The following is an 18798-nucleotide window of genomic DNA, read 5'->3' as shown; positions in this document are numbered from 1 at the left end:
TTTTGTAATTCTGAATTGTGGTGGAAAGAAATATTTGAAAACCACCAAATAAGATCAAATACACCCGTTATCCTTTGTGCACAGAAAAACTGTATGTCAGTGCAAACGTAATGATCATTTCAATTGAAAATGTGTTGTCTGTAATGACAGAGCACCACCACACCACGCATACTCTTCAATACGCCACTCCACCTTACACCACTCTACAACACCCTGCTCCCCTCTATGCCCTTCCACTCTACGCCACGCCAATACATTCTACGACACTTCCCTCCACTTCATCAAAGGTCACTCCATTCTATGCTCCTTCAATCAAAGACGCTCTATGACACAGTACAACACCTGACTCTATGTCACTCCCCTCTATGCTACTTTACTCTATGCCTTCTACTCTACAACCCTCCGCTCCACACCACATACCCCATTCCACTTCAATCTACCCCGTTCTAAACCACTCCACTCCATTCTCCCCAAATCTATCCCAGTCCACCCCGGTCTACCCCAGTGCACTCCACTCCAATATGCCCCAATCCACTTTACTCAACTTTACTCCAATCTACTTCACTCCGATCTAGTCCACTCCACTGGACCCAATCTATCTCACCCCACCTCAATCGACCGCCCTCCAACGTACCCCGCTCCACACCAATCCTATCTAACCCAATTTAACCCAATCCACCCACCGCAATTTACCCTAGCCTACCACAGTCCACTTGAATATACCACATCGTGCTCCAGTGTACCCCACTCCAATCAAACCCACTCCAGTCTACCCCAATCTACACTACTCCACTCAAAGCTATCCCACTCCAATCTACCCCAATCCACAAGAGAAACTACATAAACTATGCTGGCACAGCCACGCATCCCAGACGGCTGCAAGCTAAACAAGGCGTATGTCTTAACTATGAATTTGTGTGGTTAAAGCAGGCTGCATATTCGTTGTTCAGGCAGCAGTCTAGCTATGAGGATGGGTAGGCAAGCAGGAAGGAGCAAGAAGATGGATCAGTCAAGGTAAGCAGGGTTGTTTTTTTAGGGGTGGGTGAGTTTTATTTTAGTGGATCAGTTGGTCTACAAGTTGGTGGGGGGGTTCTTTTTTTATTTACTTAAGTGTTTTATTTTTGAAGTTTCATATAGCTCAAACTCAATTGCAGGAGCGCTTTACATGAGTATGTAACGTTTCATATAGCGCGAACTCGATCGGTGGAGCGCTTTACATGAGTACCACTTACCTACAAGGTAAGCAGTTGAACAATATTCAAACTGGAGCATTTAAAACTGAAATAAAACACAGAAACTACAATATTCAGGGCACTTGGGAGACTCGTCCCATAATGCTTTGCAGAGCATTTCTTTTTCAAAACATTTTGTCCCATAACTCAGCCTGCGGTGGTTCTACAACGATGGAACCTCCCCCAAATGTTCAACACAATGCTCTGTTTCTGTCAGTGTTATCTCTGGGTCCCCACACTAGGTTGGAGGGGACCCCAAAATAGTAATCTCTCTTATCACTCAGTGCATTTTTAAGCTCTCATTGCTGGAACTTTTGTTTTTATGGCTGGGAGTAGTGTTTTTAAAGGCCTTATTTGTACTGTTATTGCAGTGGGGGTCTGATAGGTCTGAAAATGTATAATGCACTATGCCCACTTGAGGCTAAATATATGATTTCCTTGCATTACTTTCTGCCAGTCTCTTTTCAGGTGATTATGTACTCTAGGGGCTGACTATATAGTTATAGGACCTTGTTTCTTATATATGCCATTTTTGTTGTGGCGTTCCGCTTTTGGAAACTCATTCCATAATGCTTTGTGGGGCATTCCTTTCACAAAACATTTTTGCCAATAACTCACTGAGTGGTAGTCCTAGGGCAATGGGACCACTATCAAAAAGGTCAGCACAATGTGCTCTTTCTGTCTAGGTCATCTATGGGTCTCCAATCTAGGTTGGGGGGGGGGAAATATTAACACCTTCCACCATTCAGTGTATTTTATGTTCTCTCCTGGCTAGAACATTTGTTTTACAGCTCAGAGTAGTTTGTGTTTTAAGGGCCTTGTTTGTAATATTATTGTTGTTGGCCTGCTAGTCCTGGAAATGTGTAATGCACTACATCCTCTAGGAGCTAAATATATGGTATATTGCATTATATTCTACCATTCTGTTTTCATGGGGTTTATGCTCTCTAGGGGGTGACTATATCGTTACATGACCATGTTTCTTACAAATACTATTTTAATTGTGGTGTCCTCTTGGGTCTGTTTTGAGCATTACAGTCAATATACCACAATATTTGCTGGACTCGGAAATTTGAACCAAAATGCTTGGCAGGGCATTCCCTTTACAAAACCTTTTTTCCCATAACTCTCCGTTTTGTGGTCCTAGGACCACCATCAAAATGGTCAGCACGACATGCTCTTTCTATCTAGGTAATCTCTGGGTCCCTGTACTGGGCTGGGGGGACCCAAAATAATAATAAATAAACAAATAATGGCAATATTTTCATTTTTGCTGCATATAGAAGAAGAAGGTAAATGGAAGTGCTTTAGTTATGTGCGGGACCACTGGAATTATGTGGCAGAGAGGACCAAATTATGCTGCAGGGTTGACCAATTTATGTGGCAAGAAAAGTCCAGTTATGCATTTACAACGCCAATAGCTCTAACTCAAGCAAATGCAAGACTTATTGCATTAAAAATGCTTGCTAAAGATCGTGCCACTTAATCTGTACTAAATTTACACTAATGAATGTAACCACGTGACGAACTTTAGGGTTCTTCCACTTCATTAGACCAGTTTGTAGGCTGGCCTCTTTTCAACAATGTTCTGGCACATCAGGGCACAATGAGATTTTCTGGGTCAGTGTCCTGCCCACCCTCCCAAGATGTATCATTTCTGGATTTTTTTTCTATTTTCCTGTTTGGATAATTGGTTGGGGCTGGGGCTGATAACATTGGTAGAGGTTTCATTAACAATGAGGGAGTTGGAGTGATGTAAGTTGCTGTTTCTTTTCCTTGGGGCTTTTGTTTTTTGGTGTTGCAGTTCTTTAGTTTGGCTATCCTGGAACAGGTCAGGGTGATGGCTTATTTGTAGGGCTGCCACTGATATGACAGGTCTGAGGGTTGGCAAACCTGAAACATTTTTTTCCAGGCAGAGTAGGGGGTAGTCCCTTACAAGTCAGACTATTCCAGCTTGAAGCATGGATGAGGGGGTGGGGGATTGGGGATTGTTTTAAAGCAAAGGTTGAAGCACATGGGAAGCACTGGGAAGAATTAACAATAGGTAGGTAACTGTGGGGTGATTTAGAGAACCTTTGTGATTAGAAATGAGACAAGAGGAGCATTATGCTGAAAGCAGTGCTGTGTTTTTAGTTTAAAAAAATAGAGTGTCAGTGAGCCACTATGTAATGGGCCATCAGTATCATTGTATGTCACTCTTGGCTGAGAGTCAGTATGAAAAGGGAGGTGGGGCCAAATAACCCTCAAAGTCTGGGGCCAAATAACCCTCAAAGTCCCCTCACCGCATTTCAGACAAAGGGCCAAACAGTAAATACACTTAGATGAGACCAGGCTGCCCATAGCATATTGTGAATCATGTCTTTGATTGCATTTTATGTGGGGTAGCCAGACATAACATCAATTTTTTATTTATATATATGTTTAGCACTGTCAATTTTGCAGAGGCATTACCCCTCAGCTGCCAGTGCAAGAAACATGGAAAATAAAATGGTAATAAAGCAAATGTATTGCCATTTTATTTTTCATGCTGGCAGCAGGCAAGTCTGAGTGTGGGGCCAGCAGCAAAGAGAAACAGTGTGCACTTCACTTTCAAGTGTGCACGTCCCTTTCGCTGGCTGTCTTAAGATGGCAGCCTGACATGCCCCCTTTAAACACTCCAATGCGAACTGTTTTAGACAGCTGGTTGGAGAGAATGCGCATGCCACCAGTGCTTCAAGGAGAGTCGAACTAGTGCTTCAATCACTCCTGGTGCTTCTCTCTAATACTTTAGCAGCACAAAAGGATGATGGACGGAGTGCTGACAATGCAAACAACACTCACCCCCAGTCACAGATCTGGGTTTAATCCATCCTTCTTTTGCTCACCATGCCACCCCAGTTTGGACCCAACCATATGCAAATCAGTCTTGACCCTATTCCTCATGGGAACAGTCCAGCCCGAACTGCCAGGCCAGGTCTTCCCTGGACCGGAAACTCCTGGGACCAGTTTCAGGGTATCACCCTTCTTCAGCCAGACTGGCTTGATTCCAGTGACACAGTGAGCAAGGGACCCACGTCTGGGCATACCCTTCCAACTTAGGGCAACTTTAGCAACACAAAAGGATGATGGACGGAGTGCTGACAATGCAAACACTCACCCCCAGTCACAGATCTGGGTTTAATCCATCGTTCTTCTGCTCACCATGCCACCCCAGTTTGGACACAACCATATGCAAATCAGTCTTGACCCTGTTCCTCTGGGAACAGTCCAGCCCGAACTGCCAGGCCAGGTCCTCCCTGGACTGGAAACAAGCATCCTGGGACCGGTTTCAGGATATCACCCTTCTTCAGCCATGCTAGCTTGATTCCAGTGGCACAGTGAGCAAGGGACCCACGTCTGGGCATACCCCTCCCACTTAGGGCAACTTTAGCAACACAAAAAGATGATGGATGGAGTGCTGACAATGCAAACACTCACCCCAAGTCACAGATCTGGGTTTAATCCACGAAACCGGTCCCAGGATTCTTGTTTCCAGTCCAGGGAAGACCTGGCCTGGCAGTTCGGGACTTTCATGTAGAAGATGTAAAGATTGTTTTCTTGGTGGACTCAGGGTCAACCTTCAATATCATGACTGATGTAAAATGTGTCAAGCTTCACTATGGCAGGTAGGTACAGTCCTCAGGTGTGAAAGTCTATGCATATAACTCAATGAATGAATGGTATTGAAGCTCAGCATTACAGAGATCTTGAAAGAGTGAAGATAGCTCACCAACAAAATGTTCTCAAAGAACTGAAGGTAATGTTCAGACACATATAAGTGCCAGGGTGCCTGCGTTGGCACTAGGCACCAAATTGTGCACCAGCACTGGCTGAAAGGACAGGAATGCACCATGTCACATAAATATAGTGCATTCCCTCCCTTTTGATTTGGCGCACGGCAGCACAGCAAAAAGGCTTGGGGCGCTGCCAAATTCCAAATATTTGTAAATGAGGCACAGAAAAGAGCAACTGTGAAGGGATACTTGCCTAGTCATTCCAAGGGGGAAAGGTAGTAGTAGGCCTAGGACATGTGGGTGACCGTGGCTGTGCATCAGCAATGTAGGTTCCGTAGCAGAAAACCTGATTTTTAAACATCAATGAACTGCTGGAAGAGACTAGTGGCTCTAGTTATGAACCTTTGGAGATCCTTTATTTTATCCTGTGATGATAGTGTAGCTACTTAATTTTATACAGTAGAATTTTGTTTCTGATTTTCCCTTTGCATCCTTGACAAGTGCAGACGCCGTCTTTAAAATAAAAAGGCGACCTCCAAGCCTGACTTTCAGTTCAGGCCTTGGACTGTGATGGGCAACACTTCTGCTGGATACTTTGAATTGCTGAGGCAGCCTATGGTTTAGGGTGATTTTATTATATTCCAGCATTTATACAGTGCTTACTACTCCAAAGTGGAACACTGAAGCACTTACCTGAATGGGCAGCAAGCTACGCTGTGTATGGTGTGTGATTGAAAACGTGGTACCCTTCTTTTGTAATCCTATCAGGGAAGTGTTTCCATCTTATGCGTAATGACCACCAGTGTTGTGGATGATGAATTGTGAGATAGATGGTTGGTATATGGATGGCTTTTGGTAAGATGGCAGCTTTGATCAACTCTGTCCCTTTACAGTATTTCTTATGATTATAGTCTACTTAGCTGGTTAATGCACAGGTTTGTCCATGCTGGTCTTTTGTGTATAGTCCTGAGCTGACATGGTTGGATAGAGAGAGAAAAAGTGGAGCTATGTGCTGGGATGGGCATTGTTACTATATTCCTCTATGTGAGTATCCTTGTGAGATGTAAAGAAGTGGTCATAGAGTATAGTTACTTGGGACCCGAAGTGGTGGACCAGAATAAAGGCCTCCGATTGGCCAGCAGTGTGTGACAGATCTCTTTAGTTATTTCATGCTTCTTCACTAGGTGATGGATGGTTTACAGACTGGTAAAGTTCTGGTGACAGAAAAGCTCCCATAGCAGATAGGTCTTATGTGAGGATAAGAGGTGTAAGTTGCAGTTGGCTGCCAAATGCTGAGCAATTGTTTAACCTCCACCCAGCTTTCGGGTAAGTTCATATCTCTCTGAACCATTCTCTATTAATAATTGCTATTTTTATGTCACTATGGTAATCCTTTCATTTTTCCTACAATGCTACTTAGGGCTGGCCTGCTCTCTCTTTCAATAAATAAACCATTTTGACTCTCCAAACGAGGCACAATGCGTGTATTTTGGGCATTTGCATTGTCGACCTCTCACAGATCTTCTCGCTGTGCTACTAAATATAAACACTTTTTCTTTTTTTCAGATTTCTCCAGTGCCCCAAATAATCATGATCAGATAATTACCTTAAATATTACAGTTCTTTAATCTGAGCCAACGGAATCCAGTGCTCGGCACCAGCACTTAATTGGCAACAGTGGCACTTAAAACAGTGCGCCACATGGTGGCACAGTTTGTCTAGTTTAGAAATGAGCACAACAACAGTTGTTTATTAATTCAATGCACATTACGATGACTGTCTGCCACACAAGGCATTCTTGTAGCTTTGTGGGGGCCTGGAATATTCAGCATAGACAGAATTGTCACACTAGTAGGTACGTGATGGTTAGTAGTTTTCTTGGCACTGTCATTGGCAGCGCTGGCAGGGGCAATGGGTGATGCAAGCTGCGGTGAGTTCCTGCAAGGGTCCTAGCACTTATTATTTTACAAATGAAGCACTGGATGAAACATTGATGCTTTGAACAATCAGGCTAAGTCTACTATTTAGATCCCATGAGACTGGCTAGCACATTTACAGTTTGTGAACCCAGAACGTCTACTGACCTAGGTTGATTGTTTCTTGTACATACACAGAACTCACATATTGCTTTCCTGTTTGCACAGTGTTATCACCACGGACACCAAGCACATTATTTGCCACCACTTTACTGGTACCGTAATTATTAGTGATAAATATGATTTACTATCTATCCTTCGCCTTCGAAGGTTTAATTGAAGTGGGAATAGCACTTCATATGGAAGTGAATCCTTAGTGAACTATTGCTTTCTTTATGCATGAGGCCAGAGACTCTGGCTGATCTCAGTTCTTATTATGATATTTCTAGTTACTTTCTGGTAAAGATTTATTTACACAACTCAGTATGTGCCAACATTAACTGAGACATTATACTTGTGTATTTTGGTATGTTATGTTATTTTGCATTTTAATCCACAGCATTCCAACATTTCTGGTGATGCATCTCAATTAAAGCCAGCAGCCTACCTCCTCCCAGCTCTCATGATGTACCTCAGTCACAGGGCTGCCAGGAGCCTACCTCCTCCCAGCTCTCATGATCTACCTCAGTCACAGGCCGGAGGGACGTCTAGTCCCGCACAGGTATCCGCCTGCACCTCAGTCACAGGCTCCCAGCATTCTGCTTTCAAACAGCTCTCATTGTGCGCCTCAGCAGCCTGCAGCCGGCTACCTCCCAGTGGCACAAAGCTGCCCGGACCACTCATTCATACTGTTCCAGGGATGCTCCTCCATCATGTCACATCTGCTTCTTTAAATACCAGGTGAGTAGACGCCGCTTACATTGAGGTGCACAACTTTGAAAGAGGGTCTGGTTGGCTGTTCAGGAATGCATCTTAAACGGAATATAGGGCCAGATGTAGGAAACAGTTTGCGACTCGCAAACGGCAAAAATTGCCGTTTGCGAGTCGCAAACCGAAGTTTCCTATGCAGAAATGCATTTTGCGAGTCGGAACCGACTCGCAAAATGCATTTCCGACTCGCAAATAGGAAGGGGTGTTCCCTTCCTATTTGCGACTCGCAGTGGGATGCAATTCCATTTGCGACCGCGTACGCAGTCGCAAATGGAGTCGCAGTTACCATCCACTTGAAGTGGATGGTAACCCACTCGCAAATTGGAAGGGGTCCCCATGGGACACCTTCCCCTTTGTGAATGGACCCCAAAATATTTTTTCAGGGCAGGTAGTGGTCCAAGGGACCACTACCTGCCCTGAAAAAATTCCGAAACAAAAGGTTTCGGATTTTTTTTAAGTGCAGCTCGTTTTCCTTTAAGGAAAACGGGCTACATTTAAAAAAAAAAAAACTGCTTTATTGACAAGCAGTCACGGACATGGAGGTCTGCTGACTACAGCAGGCCTCCATGTTAGCGAGTGCCCATAGTCGCTATGAGGCCGCAATTTGTGACCCACCTCATTAATATTAATGAGGTGGGTCTTTGCGACCCCATAGCGACTCGCAGATGGTGTCTGAGACACCGTTCTGCATATGGTTTTGCGACTCGGAAATTGCGAGTCGTTCGGAGTCACAATTTCCGAGTCGCAAAACCAAGTTTTGCTACATCTGGCCCCACGATCCATCTGGAAACGGAAACACATTTCTCCGCTCATAAAAATTTGTGTTTTTAAGGAATCTGCTGAAAAGATCTTTGTGTGTTCAGAAATGTTTAGGGTATAATAATGGTAAGATAATTCTGTTGGTTAATGCTCTTGTGGAGAGATGTGTGTGGTCGAGTCACAGTTTAACTCATCACAAAGTAGGATAGAGAGTTAATGTGTCTGCTCCTAAGTACAGTATGTAACGTGCATAGCACTGATCTCTATGGTATGGAGAAGATGGGTCTACGGTTCCCTCTTTTCTCACTGAGATCCTTTTGGTGCTTTTAGTTCAGAAGTTACAATCCCACTAATATAACACGGTGAGCAATGACACGTCATCAAGGAGCTGCCTGCAAAAAAGCAAGGCAGGAGTTTAGAACGGTTTTCTTTCCCCCCGAAGTTTTCGTTATTCTGTGGCTGCAAAGAGGGGCTGCTTGGGTGGCATTAAGAATTTATTAGTTTACACAATAACACCCACTGTGTTATTGTGACTTTTTATTTCTCCATACCAAGCGATTTTAATACAGAATGTCTAGCAGTGTTTGTGATATGCGAATTCTACACCTTGTAACCTTTGTTCTATTATGTAACATTTCCTGTACTTTGATGTACACACTTGTATGCTTCATTTCATTTTCTCAGCATAACACGTGTATATGGTATAAATCAATCTGACACTCTACACTGTGATAAGTGTTGCTATAAAGGAAGGTAAATAAAAAAGTGGTAAGTGCTAATTAAATCATTGTTAGAGTAATCAATAATAATGAGCTGATGCCCTTAAAGTAAAGCATGCGTATCTCATACATTCAGGGATTGAACAAAGTAAAAAACATGCCTCTAAATCATAGTTTCTCTTAATCTTTTATAAAGTGATAAGAGGCTAGGTCCCTTGGTTTCCCCTCTGTTGCATTGACATCTATATTCTAAGCGTCTGAGGGGCCTTTTAAGGGGGCCCTTTAATTTGATCCTTTGTGTTGGCCAGCCTGAAGTGGATATAACAAAACCCACTTCACCTCCAGCAGATTGCTGCTCTGAACAGAAAGCAGGCAGCTTGCGGATGCTTCAGAATGTATAACATTACCATCAAATTATACCAGAACAAATTCAGCATGTATCACTGGGATGGTCCTGATCCCAGCTGGCTCTACAACTGTTGGATTCCCTTCATTTCCTGCACTAAATACAGGTCACAGTATCAGTGGGGATCCCAGCATATTGGTTAGTGAGCATTAATTGTTGGCTGGGCTGGACAGAATGCCCTCTCCGTCAATCTCAGATTAAGAACATTTTAATTAGTAACTGCATCTTACAAGCAAATCGACCTGATTTCCTAATGTGGAACTAGGTCCAAGGGAGGGAATGAGAGGAGAAGAAGTGTCAGCATTTGCGGCCTCCCTATCTAGAAAGCAAAAAATACTAAGCAAATATGTCTGGCCTGTAAGGGCCATATGTACTAAAGCATTTTCCCCTAGACACAGAATGGGTGAATTCCTTTGATACATCTGGCCTCTAAGTGACAAAGGAAAGGGACTCACTCAAAGGGAATTCTTCCTGATTTGGGAGCCCTTTTGAACCATGTTGTTTTTTCTCGATATGTGTAGGACTAATGGCATTCAGAAAAAAAATTGATGAAATATGAATCCCAGGGTGGTGTGTAAGGCCATGTCTACCAATTTTTTGTGAATCCCATTGGTCCTACACATATCGGGAGAGACAAGATACATCAAAAGGGCTTCCAATTATAAGGCAATTCCCTACTGGTGAGTTCCTTTTCTTTGTCTCCTAAGGACCAGTCATGTTTGCTTTTGTTTTTTAACATAGTAGTTGCATCTTCTAAAATTCCAGACACTTGTATTTCTGTTATGGGTTCTTGGACATTGATTTAGCAAAACGCCAGGGTTAGCAGAAATGGCATCACTCGCAATATGACTGACATCACAATAATGGCATTGATGAAGTGCTATCATAACTGCATGATTAATCTAACAACATAAAGCAGACTAATGCCTGTTTTAGACACCACCTATATTGGGCTGCTGACATGATCTTTGAAAGTGTTGGGATGTAATACTTGCCCTGAATTGTAGTGAATGAATGAACCAAGTGAGTTGGACCTCTTCTTGCAAGTTTTGGCTTGACGGAGGATCTTCGACAGAAACGTTTTAAATAAAGTTGGGTCATTATACATTTTACAGGAACACTTTTCCCATACAGTTTATAAAAGCCACAGGCTTTGAAAGGGCACATGTTAAATATTCAGGGCCATATTTATACTTTTTGACGCAAAACTGCGCTAACGCAGTTTTGCCCCAAAAAAATTAGTGCCGGCTAACGCCATTCTGAAGCGCCATGCGGGCGCCGTATTTATTCAATGACGTTAGCCGGCGTTAGCCGCCGGCGCTGTCTGGTGTGCGTTAAAAAAAACGACGTACACCAGGCAGCGCCGGCGTAGGGGGAAAATGGCGTATGGGCGTCCACAAATGGTGCAAGTCAGGCTGAGGCAAAAAAATCGCCACAACCCGATTTGCGCCATTTTTTTACGACGCCCATCCCCCATTGAAATGACTCCTGTCTTAGCAAAGACAGGAGTCATGCCCCCTTGCCCAATGGCCATGCCCAGGGGACTTCTGTCCCCTGGGCATGGTCATTGGGCATAGTGGCATGTAGGGGGGCACAAATCAGGCCCCCTTATGCCACACATTTTTTTTTACAAAAATACTTACCTGGACTTACCTTAATGTCCCTGGGGTGGGTCCCTCCATCCTTGGGTGTCCTCCTGGGGTGGGCAAGGGTGGCAGGGGGTGTCCCTGGGGGCAGGGGAGGGCACCTCTGGGCTCATTCTGAGCCCACAGGTCCCTTAACGCCTGCCCTGACCCAGGTGCTAAAATCCAGCGCTAATGCAGGTTTTTTAGACCCGCCCACTCCCGGGCGTAATTTTTGCCCGGGAGTATAAATACGACGCATATGCATCGGAGTCATTTTTTAAGACGGGAACGCCTACCTTGCATATCATTAACGCAAGGAAGGTGTTCACGCAAAAAAATGACGCTAACTCCATGAACTTTGGCGCTAGACGCGTCTAACGCCAAAGTATAAATATGGAGTTGGTATTGCGTCGAATTTGCGTCGAAAAAAACGACACAAATTCGGCGCAAACGGAGTATAAATATGCCCCTCAGTATTTTATGTAAAGCCTAACCCAGGAATTGACTCCATTTTTTTTGGTACCTTCATTGAACCAGGGTCAACATTCCATCATTTGTGTCTCTCATATGCTGTTGGTACCCTTTATGCCAAAAATTACAACAATATCCCAGTGCTAGAAAGTTTCCATTAAAGCTATCCCTATACTATTAGAGACCTTTATGTGAAAAATTACCTCTGGTATTTCAGGGCCAGCATTTTGTCTTGGTTGTTACCTCCCACAAGCCACGGTTACCTTCCCTTATGACAAGAATGACCTCAAATGTGCTACCAACATTTGGCATGGGTGACTCCTATGCCAAGAGTATCTTTAAGTATGCCAGTCCCGGCATTTTTCCTGTGTACTCCATATGCCAAGAATAAATGCTAAGTATTGCCTTCTATATGACAGCTAGTATCTTGCCGTAGATGCCTCTGTAAAATAAGATTTACTTTCAATATGCCAGGGCCAACAGCAGATTTGTAAGCATTCCATTGCATTCTTTTTCATGTTCTCTTACATTTTCCAACTCTCTCACTGACTCATACACATTAATTCATGCTCATTTGCACTTGGTCTCACTTTCTTGCACTCATTCTTACTCACTCTCGCTCATTCACACCACTCTCATCCATATTTACTCTTGCTCACTCATATATTCTCACTCATACTCCCTTAAATTCATTCTTTCTCTCACCCCTTCAGTCTCACTTACTCTAACTTATTCTCATTCGCCTTACTCATTTATTCACACTCACCTTCAATCTTACTTTCACTGACTCATACTTACTCACATGCACCCACTCAAACTTATTCCCACTGACTTACATTGGCTCATTCTGTTCACTCGTGGTTGCATTTACTAATTTGCACTCAGTCTTAATCTCACTCACTAACTCACTCACTCACTTATGCACTCCTTCACATCCATCCTTAATCATTCTGACTCATCCAGCCTCCCTCGCTTTCCGTCACACTTGCTCGCACTGACTCTGACCCACTCTTGCTCCCTTACTGGCACTCAGTCTCATTCTCACTCAGTACCAGTCACCTACATTCACACACCCACACAGATTCACACTGTCTCTTTACACAAACACACTCTCACCTGTAACCACACATACATCATACATTCAAAATCACTTTAACTACCTCAGCTGCCAGGAAAGATCTTGTTGTGCCTCATGCTGCAATTCCTTTTATTACACTAATAATGATGATGATGATGAGGGCATGAATGCAGAGGGCGTCTTGGCGCTGAAAGTGCACAAGGAAAGGAGGTAGCCACTATTTCATGAATAACCAAGTTTTTAGGGATTTCCTAAATGTCAAAAGAGAAGGCATGGATTTTAATTCTGGCCGAAGGCTGTTCCGATTCTCAGCAGTACACCCAACAAAACTCACGAGGAGCGTTCAAAGGAGGAGGCAACTAGGCTATTTATTGAGGACCGCGGAGTTCTGATGGATGCATAGCGGTTAAAACTGTTTTTCAGGTGTTCTGAACCCTTACCATGCAGTGCTTTAAACGCAATACAAAGAGCTTTAAAACATTTGGTTGTTTGATGGGAAGCCAGTGTAGCCTACTTACCATTTGAGTGGCAAAGTGAGATCTGGGCACATTCAGGGGGATCCGTGCTTCTGAATTTTGCAGAACCTGGAGTTTATTCTAAACTTTTTTTTGCAGGTTCTGGTAAAGACCATTGCAAATAGTCTGGTCTTGAAAGTATAAGGTACAGTCAAAACCGTTGGTAAGAAGGCGGGGGAATACATTTAACAATTTTCTTTATGATGGTAATAGTTTAAGAATAGTGTATGATCGTGAATAGTGAATTCATAACAGCCAATTCATAAGAATTAGCTTTGTGTTCCTTTGTTTTTTGCACTGATTTTGCCACCTCTAAGGCCAGGCCAGGGGTCGAAGAGTCAGCGCCAGTGTCAAGAGGGGCAAAGCGGGGGCCGTAGCTGCAACCCTGGCAAACCCATGTGTGAATCAATGCAGAGACGCGCAAGAGATGTGGTTGGACTCACAAATAAATGAACCCTAGTGTGGAGGTAATCTCCTCCTTGCCCCTTGGACAATCCTAACCCAACTTCTCCACAACACCAAAAGATGGTTTCCCACAATCCCAACCTTTTCTAAAGGTATGACGTTAACCAATACCTTTTGAGTTTCCCAAAATTATGTTTGTAAAATACATATCCCTCTTCATCATAGGTCTGCAGCTGTGCCAATTGCATATTTCTTCTGCCAACTACAGCATATAGCAGTGCGCCATCCCTATTCAGACACTGGCAAACTTGACTGTGAGTGGCAGCATTGGTCTCCTTCACACGGAGCTTTTCAGAACTTAAAGTAGTTCCCTGTAAGTGTCGGGAATTAATACAATATGTGCTTTTTGAGACTGAAAAATACTTTTGGTTTGGCAAATCCAAAAGGCTAACAGCCAACACTGGACCTATTGGGTTTGCCAGTGCCTCTTCTATTAGTGAGATGTATTGGCTGTGTGCTGAATAGTTAGTTGGTAGTGTGATTTGTTGCTGGTGGTTAACTCAGGTCAGTTGTTGTGTAACTATGGAAGTGAGAGTATTTCATATTAAATAGTTGCTTGGGGAACTTCACGTCTGAAAGAAGAATGTTTTGCTTCAGTGAGGGCCAGGGTTGCGCTTTAGGTTTGATATTCTTTGGGCACAGCCCCAAAGCTTATGCCTCTGATGCCCCGCTCACTAATCCTAGCGGTCCACACAATAAAGTGTGGCCGGTGTAAGCTGGGAAGCCTAGAGCCGATTGGCTGGAACCATCTAGCCGTATGGTTCATGCATAAGGGCAGTGTGACCACACATGCAAAAAAAGTAGTTCATTTTCCATTTGAATGGATCACAGTCAGGGTGGTTCCATCTGACAAAAAAGTGTGCAGTGAAGTTCCATGAATGGACCAGAGTAACCCTATGAAGTGTAATGTGTAATACGTGAGTTTGTGAACTGATTCCAAAGATTTTGCGCATTTTATAGTGTTTATGATTTATGCGAGTACCTTCTTAAAAAGCGTCCATTATTTATGTTTTAAAAATGTCAGCTTTCTGCAATTATTCCTGCACGGCCGGGCCTTTATATTGCCTGGACCACTGCCTATGACAAACTTATCGTACTCATTATGTCACGCGCCTCCGACACTTCTGGCAGCTCTGTGTACCTCACTGCCCCTCTTCCTCCTCCGGTGCCTGAATTTAATGCAATTTGAAAGTTGGGCTCCGAGTACCATGAACGGATCAGGAGTGTGAAACCTCCTATACTTTGTGAAACACACTTGAACTCTAGCTCAATGCACATCTACACGTCTAAGCCGCCCTCTCTACGAAGAGAGTGAAGCCATAGTTCACATGTTGTCATAGAAAACTGTTAGTGTTGCAAGGCTCCCTATTTCACTCTAGTGCCTAGAAGCACCCTTGGCTACACATGACGTCAGGTGCACTGTCTCACGCAGCCTTGAGCCTCACAGTAGTGCAGATATGAAATATTTACTACAGAGTGTTCTGTTTACTCCATCGTAATCTGACCGCCAGTGATACGTCTTGAAAGTAAATCCTGTACTAATAATTGGGACATAAATCTCACAACTGCACAACATCTGTGAATTGTTGTCCCAGCTGCAATGAGCAGTTTCCCTTCCAACTGTGGTAAGAGAAACGCTGACAATGCCCCGGCCCTTGTCGTCTGCGATGGAAACATCTTTCTTCAGAGCAACGTTCAGCCATCGAAAGAAAAACAGAAGGAGCAACAATTGGGGTTTAATTCAATTTTATTGAGTTCTGCATTTTTATTTGAACAAGTTCACATCTCGACCGAAGTCCCTTCATAAAGCAGGAAAAGTGTAGAATCACGTGACAGATACACAATGTCACACGAAATGTCACAGCTGAGACAAGAGGATACACACAAGACATTCGTACATGTGATACAGTGAATATCTTCATCACAGGAGCTAAATCCTGGGTTTCATTCTGTAACTGAATGAGTTTCTACTGATAATCGCAGCCCTACAAATATTGTAGAAGACCCGGAAGTAGAACATTCTCAGTCACTGAGATACAAATCTATGGCAGGGAGATCACCAAACTGAACATCTTTATAAAAGAGAACACAATATTGTGTAATTTACACAAATAGCGCCAAGACGTATTCTAAAATGGAGACTGAGCACTAATTATAACTATTACTCCTTTACATTCACCAAAAACGAACCTTACACTTTGGAGGAAACAGAATTAATGTGCACATTGTCACATATGCTTTTCAGAGATAATCCACAAATCTTCAAAAGAACAGAAACACACTTTACCTTCACAGAAGGTAGGGGATTTACCTGAAGAATTTTCAATTGAAAATACAGATATATCAACATTAATAGTTAAAAGGCAATTAATGTGCATTGTGTGAGAAAAGTCTAAAATACATCACTTATCAGAGACGATTCAGATATTTCTGAAAGCACAGAAGCATACTTTGCCTACACAGAAGGCAGTACGCTTTTATGATAATTTCCAATAGGAAATACTACATATCAAAATTGATACAAAAGAGGCGAGGAGCCGTCGTCACTCCAAACAATCTGAGTTCCTTGCAAAAAAATGTTAAAAATATTTCGAAATTGAAGGCACGTCTTATTAATGACTTTAGTTCATTCCCTTCAACAAAGTTATATATTAAAAATTATTACAGATACTGCCAATGTTTAACCAATTCATGTTCACACAATATTTACATACTGTGTAATCTAAATTGTGTTCAGCCAACATTTATCATAAACAGATATAACTTTCAGTGTCCATCCCGAGTATGGATTTAACAAACACTGTCCATCCTACACGGATATAATATTTTCACATTGTCCATCCTATAAGGATGTAATAGCTACACTGCCCATCCTGTGGGGATAAAATATTCATATTCTGTCCATCCTAAGAGGATATATAGTATTCTCACTGTCCACCAAGAGTGTGGATTTAACATTCAAACACTGTCCATCAAACATGGACATAATATTTACACACCACCCACCCTATGCGGATGTAATAGTCACACTGCTCACACTGTGTGGGTATAATATTCACCCACTGTACATTTAGGAGGGTATAGCATTCACACACTGCTCACCCTGTATGGATGTACTATTGAAATACTGCCCCTCCTGCGAGCATATAATATTCACATTGTCCATCCTGTGAGAATATAACATCACTCACTGTCCATCCTATGAGGATATCCATTCGATCCTCACTCCACTCCTTGAAATGCAGTAAACTCCCCCCTGCACAGCAGGGCCAGCTCCAGACACGAGAATGGATATTCTCCCCTCAGAGAGGACCGAGGCCTCTAAAGAAGTCCGAAGAAAAGTCCAGGCCGCAGTCCCCGCATTACCAGGGTCTCCACGGGGCTCGGGGGCTGTCCTGGGCGGGCTCTTTAGTGCTGCTGGGACAGGACGGAGGCCGAGAAGGACACACAGCCTCTGCTGCAGCCGCAGGTCTATGGAGGGCCCGCAGCAGCTTCATCCGGGTCTCTGTGGGAGCTCCGTGGAGGGAGAGGAAGTGCAGAGAGTCCTGGAGGCACCTGGAGTAACCTTCACTGGAGGCCACGGCTGCAGGGAAAGAGAGGAGGGGTTAATGCTTGTACATTTTCACATCGTGAAGTGAACACACAGATCATGCTCTCTATTAAAGCCCTCTAGATGGTTTTGTTTTCCTCTGGTTGCTGCAGGTGGTTTAGAGGTAGAGACGATTCTCTTGTCTTTAAAACAGGAGTTTACTTCAGGTAAAATGGCACTGGGCGGTAATGGAGATATTTAAATGTCATACGCCTGCCCCGAGTACCACCCCAATGCTACTATCAATAGTTAAACCTCTGGACAGTGATGAACTAACCCCAGCCGACCTCTCTCCCCACCCCACACACGCAGACAAGCACATAACTGCAAAGTGCACCCACTGGGGTTTTCACCCTTCAGAAACTAGAAACTGCATCACCCACTCGTGGCCCACACCACTTTCGCCACACCCACCTGTCCGTACCCAGACTTCACACTTTATTCCATAAAACAGCAAATTCATTTCACGAGCTCTCACCTGGTGCCGGTGTCTGCATCCGCCGGGCCAGGTATCTCACGGCCATTTCCAGGATATCCGCTTTCTCTGCTTTGGGCGGAAGTTCCTGTTCCTCAAACTCTCTCCGCAGTAACATCCTCAGCTGCTCAATGCTGCTGTTGATGCGATCTCTCCTCAGCTTCTCCACCACTGGCTTCCTCAGCTGCAGAGACAAAATACGGATTCGTTATTGTATTTGAAGAAAGTTGTAAACGTGTTTAACACTTGTTAAAAGTCACCAGCAGAGAATATATTTATAACTTTATAATACAAGTGCTAAACTAAATAATTTTATACAGAACGAAGGTAATGGTAAAAATAATGTACACCATGAGGTAGGAATAGCTCTTTAAAGTTCGTACTATGTTTATATACCAAAAATATGAATGCCTAGAGATTTCAGATTCTTACCTTTCTAATATCTCCCCCCTCGCGCACATCTTCATATGCCCTCAAGGTGCTGGAAGGCGCCATCTTGCCCGGTCTGGGTGAAGCGCCGGGTCTTTGCAGAGTGATCTGTATCTGAAGAGCTCGCGCCCTCCTGCCTTATTTATCCCCCTCCGCCTGCAGGGTAATGTGTGGGTCTGGGGCTGGAGAGAGGTTCCCACACTCAGCAGCCAATCAGAGAGCAGCGGGGACAATAGAAGTGTGGCACGGTACAGGGAGGGAGGGGGGACATCTGGGACCCGACACAAAGGATCAGAGTGTGGGAAAGAGCTGCCCCATTAAAGTGATATGATCCAGGCATCTGCCAGAAGCTAATCGGTGTGACAGCATTAAATACCGGTGGGTGTGGCGGTAGTCTTGAAAAGGCATGAATGAGCGGGGCCCAAGACTGGGCATCT

General features: G+C 43.7%; 1 protein-coding gene across 1 annotated transcript; it reads right to left on the bottom strand.

Annotated features, from left to right (window-relative positions):
• Positions 1 to 15597: 15597 nt before the first annotated feature.
• On the bottom strand, positions 15598 to 18128 carry LOC138300644 (transcription factor HES-5-like). The gene is made up of 2 exons (XM_069240254.1): positions 17936 to 18128; positions 15598 to 17451 (listed from the first exon to the last, which is right to left on the bottom strand). Exons 1-2 carry the CDS (start codon positions 18048 to 18050, stop codon positions 17231 to 17233), a joined length of 336 nt encoding a protein of 111 aa, XP_069096355.1. The 5' UTR covers positions 18051 to 18128; the 3' UTR covers positions 15598 to 17230.
• Between the last annotated feature and the right edge of the window lie 670 nt (positions 18129 to 18798).

The sequence above is a fragment of the Pleurodeles waltl genome, chromosome 6 (assembly GCF_031143425.1).
Source record: "Pleurodeles waltl isolate 20211129_DDA chromosome 6, aPleWal1.hap1.20221129, whole genome shotgun sequence".
Lineage (NCBI taxonomy): Eukaryota > Metazoa > Chordata > Amphibia > Caudata > Salamandridae > Pleurodeles > Pleurodeles waltl.
Note: the sequence above shows the minus strand (reverse complement) of the source record. Positions and strands in the feature narration are given on the sequence as shown.

Excerpts from the sequence above, each read along its gene's own strand:
- LOC138300644 (XM_069240254.1), bottom strand. The coding sequence starts at position 18,050 with ATGTTACTGCGGAGAGAGTTTGAGGAACAGGAACTTCCGCCCAAAGCA. Across the intron at positions 17,452-17,935 it reads GATGCAGACACCGGCACCAG|CCGTGGCCTCCAGTGAAGGT; the intron begins GTGAGAGCTCGT and ends CTTTCCCTGCAG.